Source organism: Loxodonta africana, chromosome 4 (assembly GCF_030014295.1).
Source record: "Loxodonta africana isolate mLoxAfr1 chromosome 4, mLoxAfr1.hap2, whole genome shotgun sequence".
Classification (NCBI taxonomy): Eukaryota; Metazoa; Chordata; class Mammalia; order Proboscidea; family Elephantidae; genus Loxodonta; species Loxodonta africana.
Window position 1 is genome coordinate 318,123 of NC_087345.1, and position 14,771 is coordinate 332,893.

At 40.8% G+C, this 14,771-nt stretch overlaps 1 protein-coding gene across 1 annotated transcript in view; it reads left to right on the plus strand.

The window, feature by feature from the left end:
* Window positions 1–752: 752 nt before the first annotated feature.
* The window catches only part of CIMAP1B (ciliary microtubule associated protein 1B), a 36,441-nt gene continuing 22,422 nt past the window's right edge, over window positions 753–14,771 (plus strand). The window contains exon 1 of the mRNA XM_064283221.1: window positions 753–820. Coding sequence (XP_064139291.1) covers window positions 753–820 — 68 coding nt within the window. The remainder of the gene's footprint in view (window positions 821–14,771) is intronic.

Consider the following 14,771-nt stretch of genomic DNA (forward strand, 5'->3'; position numbering starts at 1 on the left):
CCAGTCCCCCTCCCATGGGAGAGCCTGGTTTCATCTGGGGACCACACTCTGTGCCCACGTCTTGCCTGGGCTCAGGCCCTCACAGATGCCTCCCTGGGTGTGACCATGCTTCCCCTCAGTGTTTGGTTTCTTGGGGGACGAGGGGAGGGGAGCACCCATGTTTCTGCCATCTGCTTTTCACTTGAGCCAGCCTCAGGAATAAGTCTTGGGACAGGTACCAGGTGGGCCAAGATAAAAAAGAGTCTGAGGTCCCTGGGACAGAGGCAGGGCCCCCACAGCATGTGAGTGTGTTTTCCTCCCTCTGGGACACAGGGCCCAGGGCTTCTCCTTGACTCAAGCACAAGAAGGTGGCCAGGAGCGTCCCTGGCACCCAGCCTGGGCCCTGGTGAGCCTCAGGTATCTCACTCCATCTGGTCCCTTCCCAGCTCCCTCCCTGGGGCCTATTAGATGACAGTAAGAAGGTAGAAGGCTGGGCCCCCCCAGACCTTAAGATGGACCTTGAGTTGGGGGAGGGGTTTCTAGACACACGCCTTATTCTGTATCCTGTCCCAGACTCTGCCTCTGTTGGTTAAGTATGGTGCCTAAAGGCCTTGGGAGAAGGGAGGTGGCGTTCCCCAACTTGCTTCTCCTCTTATGCTGTAGAGTGGCACATCCACCGTCTACCACAGCTCCTGAAGACCCCTGTCTGTCTGAGACCCCAGCCTGTAGGGAGAACAGGAGGAGTGCCCACCCAGTGATGCCTTTAGGACACCATGGCGGGAGGACTAAGCACAGGAAATCATTCCACGCCAATGCCACCAGGTGCCAAGGACTGTGACAGGTACTGGAGACACACAGGTGAACAAGAAAGTGTCCAGTCCAGCCTGTGTGAGAAGAACCACCTCCCTTTGTTAAAATCCAGACCCGAGGGCAAAGCTTTGCTCTGCAGGGACAGAGTCTCTGCTGGGAAGGTGGCCGAGCACTGCTGCCTCCCCAAGGTGTGGGCATTTTGCCCTCCGAGGCTCGAGGCTCGCCGAGAGTAAAACAGTGGTACATACTTCCAAAGCCATGTGGTCACCTACATGTGCTGTGACATAAACATGGTCTCAGTATCATGAATTACCATCAAGCAAAAAATAAAAATCACAAAAATGGGTCCTGGGAGGAAATCACTTTAGTGTTTTCCTTTGAAGCATCTTTTCTGGATTGCCTGCTGAGGCAACTCGGCCACTGGAGAAAGGAAATCCTGTCCCAATCCATGGAGGAAAAGAGGGAGGGAGCTCAGAAACAATACAAGCCAAACAGAAAGGAGGGCAGCCTCCCTGCCTTCCAATGTTGCCACCCACATATGGGGGAGGGTACCTGCCAGCTGTTCCACAAGAGGGGAACCCACCTCACCTGGTAACTGAGCCGGGGAGAGCTGGACAGCACCCAGCCACCGCTGTGCCTCTGAATCCCTTAGTGGAGGAGGAGCAGAGTGAAATGAAGACATCATTCCAGCAGAGCTCAAGAAAAGGGACAGCTAATCTACATGAAATGGTGGAAAACAGCTGACCCAGCCAAATGTCAGATTTCTCTGTTACTGGAATTTTTTTAAAGCAGGAAATATTCTATAATAAGAAAATGATATGAAACCAAGAATGTAATATTATTATGGTATAATCCTGTTTATGTTCAAAAGTATGTATTTTATATATGCCTAAATAAATCTAGAATAATTTTAAAGCCTAGAAAATGTTAATAATCCCATACTTAACAATCATATCCCAGAGAATACCCTTTAAGGAATTCATATGATGCAGGAAAAGCTCTATGCAAAAACAAAAATTATAAGAAAAGCAACACAATGTGATTTATAATAGAAAAAAAAATGTGTTTGACAACATGAGAAACATGAAGAAAACTTGCTCATGACTTTAAAGTGTGGTCTTGAAAAAACTTATTTAAATAATTATTGATAATATGGTTATAAAGTTTAATACAAGTTTAATAGTCTTAATACAGAGTCATAAAATAAAAATTTTAAATAAAAACAAACTATGGGGAGGCAGAGGGAAGGGAAGAGGGAAAGCATAGTGAAAGTCTCCTCTTATTCCAAGAAAAAAAAAAAAATTCCAAGAGAGAGACTATATTTGTTTAATTCTTGAAATCAATTGCTACATTTAGTTCAAATGCAAGTTTAAAGTTTAAAAATAATTTTAAGTTGATATAGACATTTATCACATTCATGGATTGGAAAACTTAATGTCATAAAGATGTCAGTTGTCCCCTAAGTTGTTCTAAATTGAGTCAATATAATTTCAATCAGAATTCCAGCATGAGAGGTATATGTGTGTGTGTGTGTGTAAAAGAGAGGCTTAACATGATCCTACAATGAATATGGGTTCCAACAATGGTATTAGCATCAATCTTCCTGCTGAAGAAAACTAAAGCTGAGCTCAAATATTAATTACAAAATTTCATAAAAGCATCAGAGAGTTTCAGAAAGTGAGAAATTTCTGAGCCAAAATCTAGGACAAGGTTTGAGAACTCAAAGAAGGCCCATCCCTCAGAGCTGCTTTTGTCTGGAGGCATTTGCAAATCCAGAAAAAACAGTTTTGAAACTGTGCTGTAGTTTGGTGGCCTTACAGGGCAAAAGGGACATAGGTCAGGGCATACCTAGGTGGGGGTCTGACAAGCCATCCTGTTATGCATTGAATTGTGTTCCCCAAAAATATGTGTTGCAATTCTGTTTGTAAATACGGTTTTCTTTGTTATGTTAATGAGGCCATATCAGTGAAGGGCGTGTCCTAAACCTGATCGCTTTCGAGTTATAAGGAGCAGCACAGACACAGAGATGAGCAAGCACAAACGGGAAGACAGATGGCACATGGAGGTCACCAAGACACCAAAGAATGCAGGGGCAACAGAAGCTGAAAGAGCTGATGAAGAGCCTTCCCCTATATACCCGGTACTCTGAATTCAGACTTCTAGCCTCCCAAACTATGAGAAATAAATGCCTGTTCTTCAAAGCCACCCACTCGTGGTATTTGTGTTGCAGCAGTACTAGGAAACTAAGACACACCCTTTTCTTTGAGCTGCAACCACAAAGGGAGCTCTCACAGTAAGAGAAAATGATAAATCAGTCGGTGCCCACATAGGTTTAAGGCCTGGGTTCATGTGACTTGGGTGATCCAGGGAACCTCAGGCCTAGAATTTGAACTGGAGTGGTCCAGACTAGTCCTGACCCCATGCTCCTGTAAGAAGCAAACTAAAATCTTAAGGACTGTACCCAATACTGGGGAAGTGAGCATAACTTGACCAAGGCAAGATCATGGAAGCTTCATAGACACATCCAAACTCCCTGAGGGATTGAATTACTGGGCTGAGGGCTGTGGAAACCATGGTATCAGGCAACATCTACCTCAACTGGCATACATAGTTTATAAAGAAAATATTCTACATCCTACTATGGTAAATAGCATCTGGGGTCTTAAAAGCTTGTGAGTGGCCATCCAAGATATTCTACTGGTCCCACCCTGTCTGGAGCAAGGGAGAATGAAGAAAACCAAAGACAAGAAAAAGATTAGTTCAAAGGATGAATGGCCCCCAACTACCACAGCCTCCTCCAGACTGAGTCGAGCTCAACTAGATGGTGCCCAGCTACCACCACCAACTGCTCTGAAAGAGATCACAGTAGAGGGTCCCGGACAGAGCTGGAGGACATGCAATCAGGATGTACTGATAATCACTGGTGACTGGAACGCAAAAGTTGGAAACATAGCAAGGGTCAGTAGCTGGAAAATATGACCTTGGTGATAGAAACAATGCCAGAGATCACGTGATGGAATTTTTGCAAGACCAACGACTTCTTCATTGCAAATACCTTTTTCACCAGCATAAACAGTGACTATACACTTGGACCTTGCCAGATGGAATACACAGGAATCAAATCGACTACATCTGTGGAAAGAGATGATGGAAAAGTTCAATATCATCAGTCAGAACAAGGCCAGGGGCCAAGTGTGGATCAGACGATCAATTGCTCATATGCAAGTTCAAGTTGAAACTGAAGAAAATTGGAACAAGACCATGAGAACCAAAGTGTGACCTTGAGTATATCCCACCCCAATTTAGAGACCATCTCAAGAATAGATTTGGTGCGTTGAACACTGATTACTGAAGACCAGACGAGTTGTGGAATGACATCAAGGACATCATCCATGGAGAAAGCAAGAGGTCATTAAAAAGGCGGAGAGAAAGAAAAGACCAAAATGGATGTCAGAAGACTCTGAAACTTGCTCTTGAAAACAGACTAGCAAAAGCAAAAGTAAAAAATGATGAAATAAAAGAACCGAACAGAAGATTTCAAAGAGTGGCTGGAGAAGACAAAGTAAAGTATTACAATGACACGTGCAAAGAGCTGGAGATAGAAAACCAAAAGGGACGAACACACTCAGCATTTATCAAGCTGAAAGAACTGAAGAAAAAATTCAAGCCTCGAGTTGCAATAGTGAAGGATTCCATGGGCAAAATACTAAATGACGCAGGAAGCATCAAAAGAAGATGGAAGGAATACACAGAGTCATTATACCAAAAAGAATTGGTCGACATTCAACCATTTCCAGAGGTAGCATATGATCAGGAACCAATTACACTGAAGGAAGAAGTTCAGGCTGCTCTGAAGGCATTGGCAAAAAACAAGGCTCCAGGAATTGATGGGATATCAATTGTTTCAGCAAACGGATACTGGACTGAAAGTGTTCACTCATCTATGCCAAGAAATTTGGAAGACAGCTATCTGGCCGTCGCTGATGTCAGATGGATCCTGGCTGAAAGCAGAGAATACCAGGAAGATGTTTACCTGTGTTTTATTGACTATGCCAAGGCATTCGACTGTATGGATCGTAACAAATTATTGATAACATTGCAAAGAATGGGAATTTCAGAATACTTAATTGTGCTCATGAGGAACCTGTACATAGATCAAGAGGCAGTTGTTAGAACTGAACAAGAGGATACTGCATGATTTAAAGTCAAGAAAGGTGTGTGTCAGGGTCGTATCCTATTCAATCTGTACACTGAGCAAATAATCTGAGGAGCTGGATTGTATGAAGAAGAATGGGGCATCAGGATTGGAGAAAGACTCATTAACAACCCACATTATGCAGATGACACAAACTTGCTTGCTGAAAGTGAAAAGGACTTGAAGCACATACTGATGAAAATCAAAGACCACAGCCTTCAGTATGGATTACACCCCCACATAAAGAAAATATAACTCCTCACAACCAGGCCGATAAGCAACATATAATAAATGGGGAAAAGATTGAAGTTGTCAAGGATTTCATTTTACTTGGATCCACAATCAACAGCCATGGAAGCAGCAGTCAAGAAATCAAAAGACGCATTGCATTGGGCACTACCAAAGACCTCTTTAAAGTGTTGAAAAGTAAAGATGTCACCTTGAAGGCTAAGGTGTGCCTGACCCAAGCCACGGTATTTTCAATCACATGATATGCATGCAAAAGCTGGACGATGAATAAGGAAGACCGAAGAATTGACGCCTTTGAATTGTGGTGTTGGCAAAGAATATCAAATAGATGATGGACTACCAAAGGAATGAACAAATCTGTCTTGGAAGAAGTACAGCCATAATGCTCCTTAGAAGCAAGGATGGTGACACTACGTCTTACATACTTTGGATGTGTTATCAGGAGGGATCAGTCCCTGGAGAAGGACATCATGCTTGGTAAAGTACAGGGTCAGCAAAAAAGAGGAAGGCCCTCAACAAGACGGATTGACACAGTGGCTGCAACAATGGGCCCAAGCGTAATGATTGTGAGGATGGCGCAGGACCGGGCAGTGTTTTGTTCTGTAGTACATAGGGTCGCTATGAGTTGCAACCGACTCGAAGGCACCTAACAACAACAACCATGCCTAAAAAGAGTCCTGGTGGCACAGTGGTTAAGTGCTTGGCTGCTAACCAAAAAGTTGGTGGTTCAAACATAGCCAGTGACTCCATGAGAGAAAGACCTGCCAATCTGATTCTGTAAAGCTTACAACCAAAAGGACAAATACTGTATGATCTCACTTACATAAAAAGTCAAGAAAAGGCAAATGTATAGAGGCCAAGGTTTATTAGTGGTTTCCAGGGGCAGCAGGCAGGAGGAGAGGGAGGGTCAATGACGATGAAAAAATTGCATTGATTAAGGGTGGCGTTGCACAGCCAATTATTGTAATGCTTGTCAAGAAGTACAGCTGTAAAAAGTTGAATTGCAACAGTTGTGTGATAGATATATTTACAACAATTTAAAAAAATGTAGCTGCTGAGGCTGCTTATGTACAACCAAACACCTCATGGTATTTGGTTCCTTGATTTGGAGGTTTAGGAACATAGTTTCATGGACATCCCAGTTAATTGGCCTAATAATGTGTTTAGCGCTTCTATTCTACTTCCTAGTTTGTGGCATAGTGCCTGGGGTCTTAAAAGCTTGCAAGCAGCCATCCAAGGCACAACAATTGTTCTCTATTTGCCTAGAGCAACAAGAGAATAGAGAGAGTCAGGAATAGAAGGAGCATACAGAAGGTGTGGCTAACTGCCTCCATGAACAACTGCCTCCTTTGCCATGAGACCAGAAGAACTGGATGGTGCCCGGCTACCATTACTGAATATTTTGATAAAGGATTCTATGAAGGAACCCTGACCAAAAAAGGGGAAAATGCAGAACAGAATTTCTAATTCTCATGAACTCTTGACTTTCTGGAGCCATGGAGGGTGGATGAACCCCTGAAACTATTGCCCTGTGATACTCTTTAAATCTTATACCAAAAATATCTCTTGAGGTTTTCTTAAAACAATAGTTTAACTTAATTAGTTAAAAAAAGTCTGCCTTGTGCATTATGTTCCTTTAAATACATATATATGTATGATCAAATTGACAACAGCAACTCAAAAGGATTAGATAGGAACCTTAGGGGACAATGAGTTTATGTTAATGGAGAGGAACAACTCAGAAAAGGAGAGTGAGAATGGTTGCACAACTCAAAGAATGTAATCAATGTCACTGAATCATACATGTAGAAACTGTTGAATTGGTGTATGTTTTGCTGTGTATATTCTCAAAAACAACAGCAAAATAAAGAAAACTAAAAACAAAGACTACAGCCAAGGAAATCTTATGGGGCAATTCTACTGTCATATGGGGTTGCTAGGAGTTGGAACCGACTCGACAGCACCCAACAACATCTATACTTAAGTAAAAACCAAGCCTGACACAACAGATTTGAAAATAAATGTAACTTCCAGAACTGGGGAAAAAAAAAAAAAATACAGTAAGTGAATTAAGAAACCAGTGGATGGGCTTCATAACACATACAGTGGAAGATAGAATTAGAAGAATGGAAGATAGGTTAGATGAAATTATGCAAAATGCAGCAAAAAGAGTCATAAAGACAGAAAATAAGGAAGAGAGAATAAGAGATATAGAGGATATGTTAAAAAGGTTAACATATTTTAATTGAAGTCCCAAAATCAGAGAAAGATTGCACAGATGTCATATCATATACAAGTAAAATTTTGTTGAAGATAATTAAAATATGTTTGCAGCAATACTTTTACAGGGAACTGCCAGAAATTCAAGCCAGATTCAGAAGAAGATGTGGAATGAGGGGTGTCATTGCTGGTGTTAGATAGATCTTGGCTAAGAGCAAAGAATACCAGGAGGATGTTTGCCTGTGCTTTATTGACTGTGCAAAGGCATTCAACAATGTAGATCATAACAAATTATGAATAATGTTGCAAAGAATGGAAATTCTAGAACAGTTAATTGTGCTCATGTAGAACCAAGAGGCAGTCATTCAAACAAACAAAGGAATACTTTGTAATTTAAAATCAGGAAAGGTGTGCATCAGGGTTGTATCATTTACCATACTTCTTCAATCTGTATGCTGAGCAAGTAATCCAAGAAGTTGGACTACATGATGAAGAACGGGGCATTGGGACTGGAGGAAGACTCATTAACAGCCTGCGTTATGCAGATAGCACAACCTTGCTTGCTGAAAGTGAAGAGGACTTGAAGCACTTACTAATGAAGATCAAAGACCACAGCCTTCAGTATGGGTTGCACCTCAACATAAAGAAAAGAAAAATCCTCACAACTGGACCAATAAGCAACATCATGATAAACGGAGAAAAGACTGAAGTTGTCTAGGATTTTATTTTACTTGGAGCCACAATCAACACCCATGGAAGCAGCAGTCGAGAAATCAAAAGATATATTGGGCAAATCTGCTGCAAAAGACCCCTTTAAAGCATTAAAAGCAACGATGTCACTTTAAGGACTAAGGTGCACCTGACCCAAGCCATGGTATTTTCAGTCACCTCACATGCATGTGAAAGCTGGACACTGAATACGGAAGACCAAAGAATTGATGTCTTTGAATTATGGTGTTGACAAAGAATACTGAATATACCATGGACTGCCAGAAGAATGAACAAATCTGTCCTGGAAGAAGTACTAACCACAATAATCCTTAGAAGCAAGGATGGCAAGAATTCATCTCACTTACTTTGGACAAGTTATCAGAAAGGACCAGCCCCTGGAGAAGGACATCATGCTTGGTAAGGTAGAGGGTCAGCGAAAAAGAGGAAGACTTACAACGAGATGAATTGACACAGTGGCTGCAACAATGGACTCAAACAGCAATGATTGTGAGGATTGTGCAGGACCAGGTAATGTTGCATTCTGTTGTACATAGGGTAGCTATGAGTTGAAACCAATTCAACAACACCTAACAACAACAACAATAGCTGAAGGGAAGACAACTAAGAATATTTAGAACTGATGAAAGACAATTCAGAGATTCTAAAAATCCAGTGCATCTCAAACAGGAGAAATAAAAGGAAATCAATACCAAGACGTATCAGAGAAAACTGCAGCAAACACTAAAGATAAAAAATCTTAAAAGCTACCAGGGAAAAAAGGCAGATTACCTACAAAGCAGTGACAGGTTTACAGCTGACTTCTCAATGGCAACAATGGAGGTCAGAACGCAATGAAATGAAATCAGTGTGCTGAAAAAAAGTACCAACTAAAAATCCTATACTTAAATAGAAATATCTTTCAAGAATGAAAGTAAGACAGACTGGTACCATCACACAAGATGGCTGAGTAGGAAGTTATTGAGATCAGTCCCCCCACCAAAACAATTGAACTAGAATAGAACAATTGGAGTTTGCTCTTTTGGAACTCTGAATTGATCTGACACATATCAACCAGGGGAGTGCTTAATGAAAGGAAAGGCTGCTCATCTTTCATAAATGAGCCATGTGGCCCAACTGGCTAACATCCCCCACTCTGCAGCCCTGCTGTGGTGGTGGTAGGGATGGCTGTCACATTCCTAGAACATCCAGCTGGTGCCTCGGCAAGCAGTGGAAATCTTGTCCAACAATTTGAGGTTGCACAGTTTGCACAGTTGTTTTGGTCTGGCAGTTGCCCTGAGGGACCAGTGCAGACAATTGCTATGGTTTTGGCCCTCTCACAGTAGTGGCTTCTCCCAGCTACAGCAGCTCATTGGAATACACACAACTGGAATACACACTCTGCAAATATAGTTTGGAAAAGTCACTGAGCAAACAGATGACTGCACTCTTCATGAAGTAGCAACAGCAATCCCTGAAGAGTAGGAGAGCCAGATTTCCAGAGCTACCACATTATAATACCCAGAATGTCCTGCTATCAACAAAAAGTTACAAAACATACAAAGAAACAGAAAAGTATGGCCCATGCACAGGAGAAAAAAAAATGTACAAAAACTAATGCTGAGGAAGCCCAGATATTGGAATTACAGTCAAAGACATTAAATCAACTGTCTTAAATATGCTGAATGAGCTAAAGAAAATTATAAGAAAGGAATGAACGGAAATTAGGAAAATTATGCATCAAGAAAATGAGACTATCAATAAAGAGATAGAAATTATAAAAAGAAACCAAACAGAAATTCTGGAGTTCAAAAGTACAAAAACTGGAGGCAGTGTAAGGAGATGGAGTAGCTAGATGCTTCATAACATCTCTCTTGCAACAAAGACCCTATGTACCAACACTGCCCGGTCCTGCACCATCCTCGTGATCATTGTTATGCTTGAGCCCATTGTTGCAGCCACTGTGTCAATTTATCTCCTCTTTTTCCATGACCCTCCACCTTACCAAGCATGATGTCCTTCTCCAGTGACTGGTCCTTCTTGATAACATCCAAAGTATGTGAGACAAAGTCTCCTCGTCATCGCTTCTAAGGAGCATTCTGGCTGTACTTCTTCCAAGATGGATTTATTCCTTCTTTTGGCAGTCCATAGTATATTCAATATTCTTTGCCAACACCACAATTCAAAGGCGTCAATTCTTCTTCGGTCTTCCTTATTCATTGTCCAGTTTTCATATGCATATGAGGCAATTGAAAACACCATGGCTTGGGTCAGTGCACCTTAGTCCTCAAAGTGACTGCTTTTTAACATTTCTTTTGCAGCAGATTTGCCCAATGCAATGAGTCTTTGATTTCTTGACTGCTGCTTGCATGGGCGTTGATTGTGGATCCAAGTAAAATGAAATCCTTGACAACCTCAATCCTTTCTCCATTTACCACGATGTTGCTTATTGGCCCAATTGTGAGGATTTTTGTTTTCTTTATGTTGAGGTGTAATCCATACTGAAGGCTGTGGTCTTTGATCTTCATCAGTAAGTGCTTCAAGTCCTCTTCATTTTCAGCAAACAAGATTGTTCATCTGCATAACGCAGGCTGTTAATGAGTCTTCCTTCAATTCTGATGCCCCATTCTTCTTCATACAGTCCAGCCTCCCGGATTGTCTGGTCAGCATACAGATTGAATAAGTACAGTGAAAGAATACAACCCTGACACACACCTTTCCTGACTTTAAACCATGCAGTATCTCCTTGTTCAGTTCTAACAATTGCCTCTTGATCTATGTACAGGTTCCTCATGAGCACAATTAAGTGTTCTGGAATTCCCATTCTTTGGAATGTTATCCGTAATTTGTTATGATCCACACAGTTGAATGCCTTTGCATAGTCAAAAAAACACAGGTAAACCTCTTTCTGGTGTTCTCTGCTTTCAGCCAGGATCCATCTGACATCAGCAGTGATATCCCTGGTTCCACATCCTCTTTTGAATATGACTTAAATTTCTGGTAGTTTCCTGTTGGTGTACTGCTGCATCCGCTTTTGAATGATCTTCAGTAAAATTTTGCTTGCGTGTGATATTAATGATATTGTTCGATAATTTCCACATTCAGTTGAATCACCTTTCTTGGGGAAAGGCATAAATATGGAACTCTTCCAGTCAATTGGCCAGGAAGTGTTCTTCCAAATTTCTTGGCACAGACGAGTGAATGCTTTCAGTGCTGCATCCGTTTGTTGAAACATCTCAGCTGGTATTACATCAATTCCCTGGAGCCTTGTTTTTCACCAGTGTCTTCAGTGCAGCTTGAACTTCTTCCTGCAGTACCATTCATTCCGGATCATATGCTGCCTTCTGAAGTGGCTGAATGTCAACAATTCTTTTTGGTATAGCGACTCTGTATTCCTTACGTCTTCTCTAGATGCTTCTTGCGTCATTCAATATTTTGCCCACAGAATCCTTCAGTATTGCACCTTAAGGCTTGAATTTTTTCTTCAGTTCTTTCAGCTTGAGAAATGCCAGGCATCTTCCTCTCCTTTGGTTTTCTATCTCCAGGTCTTTGCATATTGCATTATAATACTTTATCTTCTCGAGCTACCCTTTGAAATCTTCTGTTCAGCTCTTTTACTTCATCATTTCTTCCTTTTGCTTTAGTTACTCTGTGTTCAAGAACAAGTTTCAGAGTCTTTTCTGACATCGACTTTGGTCTTTCCTTTTTCTCCTGTCTTTTGAATGACCTCTTGCTTTCTTTATGTATGATGTCCTTGATGTCATTCAACAACTCACTTGGTCTTCAGTCATGAGTGTTCAATGCGTCAAATCTATTCTTGAGATGGTCTCTAAATTCAAGTGAGATATACTCAAGATCATACTTTGGCTCTCATGGACTTGTTCTAATTTTCTTCAGTTTCATCTTGAACTTGCATATAAGCAATTGATGGTCTGTTCCACAGCCTGCCCCTGGCCTTGTTTTGACTGATGATATTGAGTTTTTCCTTCATCTCTTTTCACAGATGTAGTTGATTTGATTCCTTGTATTCCATCTGGTGAAATCCATGTGTATAGTTGCTGTTTAGAGAGACCCAAATCAAAACCACAATGAGATATCACCTCACCGCCATTAGAATGGCAATGATCAGAAAAATGGAAAACAAGCGTTGGCAAGGTGGTTGGTGAGAATGTAAAACGTGAAAAACCGTTTGGTGGTTCCTCGAAATGTTGAACGTAAGAATTACCATATGACCCAGCAATTCCAATCCTAGGTGTAAACCCTGAAAAAGTGAAGGCACAAAAGCAAACAGAAATCTGTACACCAGTATTCACTGCAGTGTGTTTCACAATAGCCAACTGGTGGAAAAAACCTAAATGTCCATCAACAGATGAATGGAAAAATAAAATGTAGTGTAGACATGCAACGGAATATTACTTAGCCATAAAAAGAAATGAAGTCATGATGCATACTACAACGTGGACAAACCTTGAAAACATGTTGAGCAAAATAAGTCAGTCTTAGAAGGACAATTACTGTATGATTTCACTTACATGAAACAAGGAAATATATAGAAACCAAAGATTATGAATGGTTACTAGGAATGGGGGGAGGGAAGTTTTCATTGGGGGGCTTTGAGTTTATGTTAATGGTGGTGGAATGATTTAGAAAAGAATAGAGAGAAGGTGGCACAACATGAAAAATGTCATCGATGTCATTGAATTGTACACGTGGAAATTGTGCTGGTGGGTGTTTTGGTGGACGCTTTTTAAAAAAATTACGCATTCAACAAAGAAGTAACAGTTGAGAAAACAAACTCAATTCTATTTTTTTAGCAACATTTGGAACCAAAGTGGGGGCGAGGAGGAGGGATGCGTCCAGAGATGTTGATAATGTCGATGTCATACACACCATATATATTTAAGATTTGCAAAAAATAGAAAGTAAATTCAAAGAAAAACTAAATCTATTCCTTACCAATAAAACAAAAAATTTCACTGCTGATGAGCGAATTCTGACAAGTAATTAGACAAAAAGCGACCATCAGGAAAGACGAGAAGGCGCCAAGGGGTGCAGCATGTAGAGTGCGTCCTCTGGCGGTAGGTACTATGCATAAAGTCACCAAAAAAAAAAAAAGCATAAAGTCGCCAAAATACAACAACTATATTCAGAAAGTTTACAGAGGGAGCCGCAGAAATACTGTTCAAACTTAATCTCAACTATTGAACGTTTTTAAGTGGCTATTTTAAAGCTGGATTAAAATTAATCTCTGTGGAAAACATACCCATGAATAATTCAAGGCACACCTGTCGATCAGCTGTGACACTCCAGTATGCCCCACCTCCCTGGTAATTTCCGCCATCAACAGGGAAAATGAATTAATTACAGCTGTATTTGGTTTGGTATCAAAAGTGGACAAATCTCGGGAAACATAATTCTGATTTTAAAAAACAAGTTGCACGAAGGAAATGCAAAGTGGCACAGCCACTCTGGAAATTATTTTGACAGTTTCTAACAATAAACAAATAAATACACCCTTACCATACAACCCCACAACCGCATTCCTGGCCATTTGTCACAGAGAAATGAAAACTTAGATCTACACAAAAACCTGTACGCAATATTTATAGCAGCTTTATGTTTAATAACCAAGCTATTTTTAGATTAACAATAGGAGTATTACGCATCAAAAATTATCAGCTATAACTAAAACCGTATTTGGAGAAAAATTATGCCCATAGCTTTTAGTGTTCTTATAATTAAACAAGGAGTCCCTGGGTGGATTAAGTGTTCGACTACTAACTGAAAGTTTGGTGGCACCTCACGGGAGAGTCCTGGCGATCTGCTTCCAAAAGGTAGCAGCCTTGAAAACCCTGTGGAGCACAACTCATGGGATCCTCCTCCCGTTCAATCAAAGGCTTTTCTGTGGTCACTGCTGGAGGCAGGTGAGGCCAAACCAGTGGTCCAAAGCCGCAGAGGTGGGTAAGGCCAAGAAAATCTAAGATGATCTAAATTCTAAAAGATCTAAAATGGCACATAAGAGGTGTCTGGTGCAACAGCAAAAGTTTTTGTTTTTTTTTTAACTAACAGAAAGCAAATAAAAGAGTAATCAAAAGCAAGAATTAAATAGAAAGCAAAAATAAATGTTTTTGTATTTCAAAATATACAGGTTTTGAAAACAATAAATTAGGCAGTCGCTCTTTTTCCGGAAATCATGTGGTTAACGTGAAATGAATTCAGATAACTCACTTGAAAAGCATTTTTCACAGGGGAAAAAAATACTTTTTTAAAAATATTTTAAATAACTTGAAAAATGTATATTCCCACAGATGTACAAAATGTCATATAGATGCATAAATGCCACCGTCCCCCGTGTGATTTCTGAGTTCTCTTTTTCTTCTTTTCCCTTTTACTGGCTTCTGGCCCACCCTCCAGCCCCCACCCCAGCACCTGAGTCCAGGTGATGGTTAGTGTAAGGAGTCGTTGACTTTATTCCTTTAAATTTACTTTGTTTCTAATTTTACAGTATTTTCCCTCTCCTCACCCCCAGTTTTTTGGGGATTTTTGGTTTGCTTGTTTGTTTTTGCTGTTCTCTGGGCTTTCTTGCTTTTTAACAGGAAACTCTTCTGTA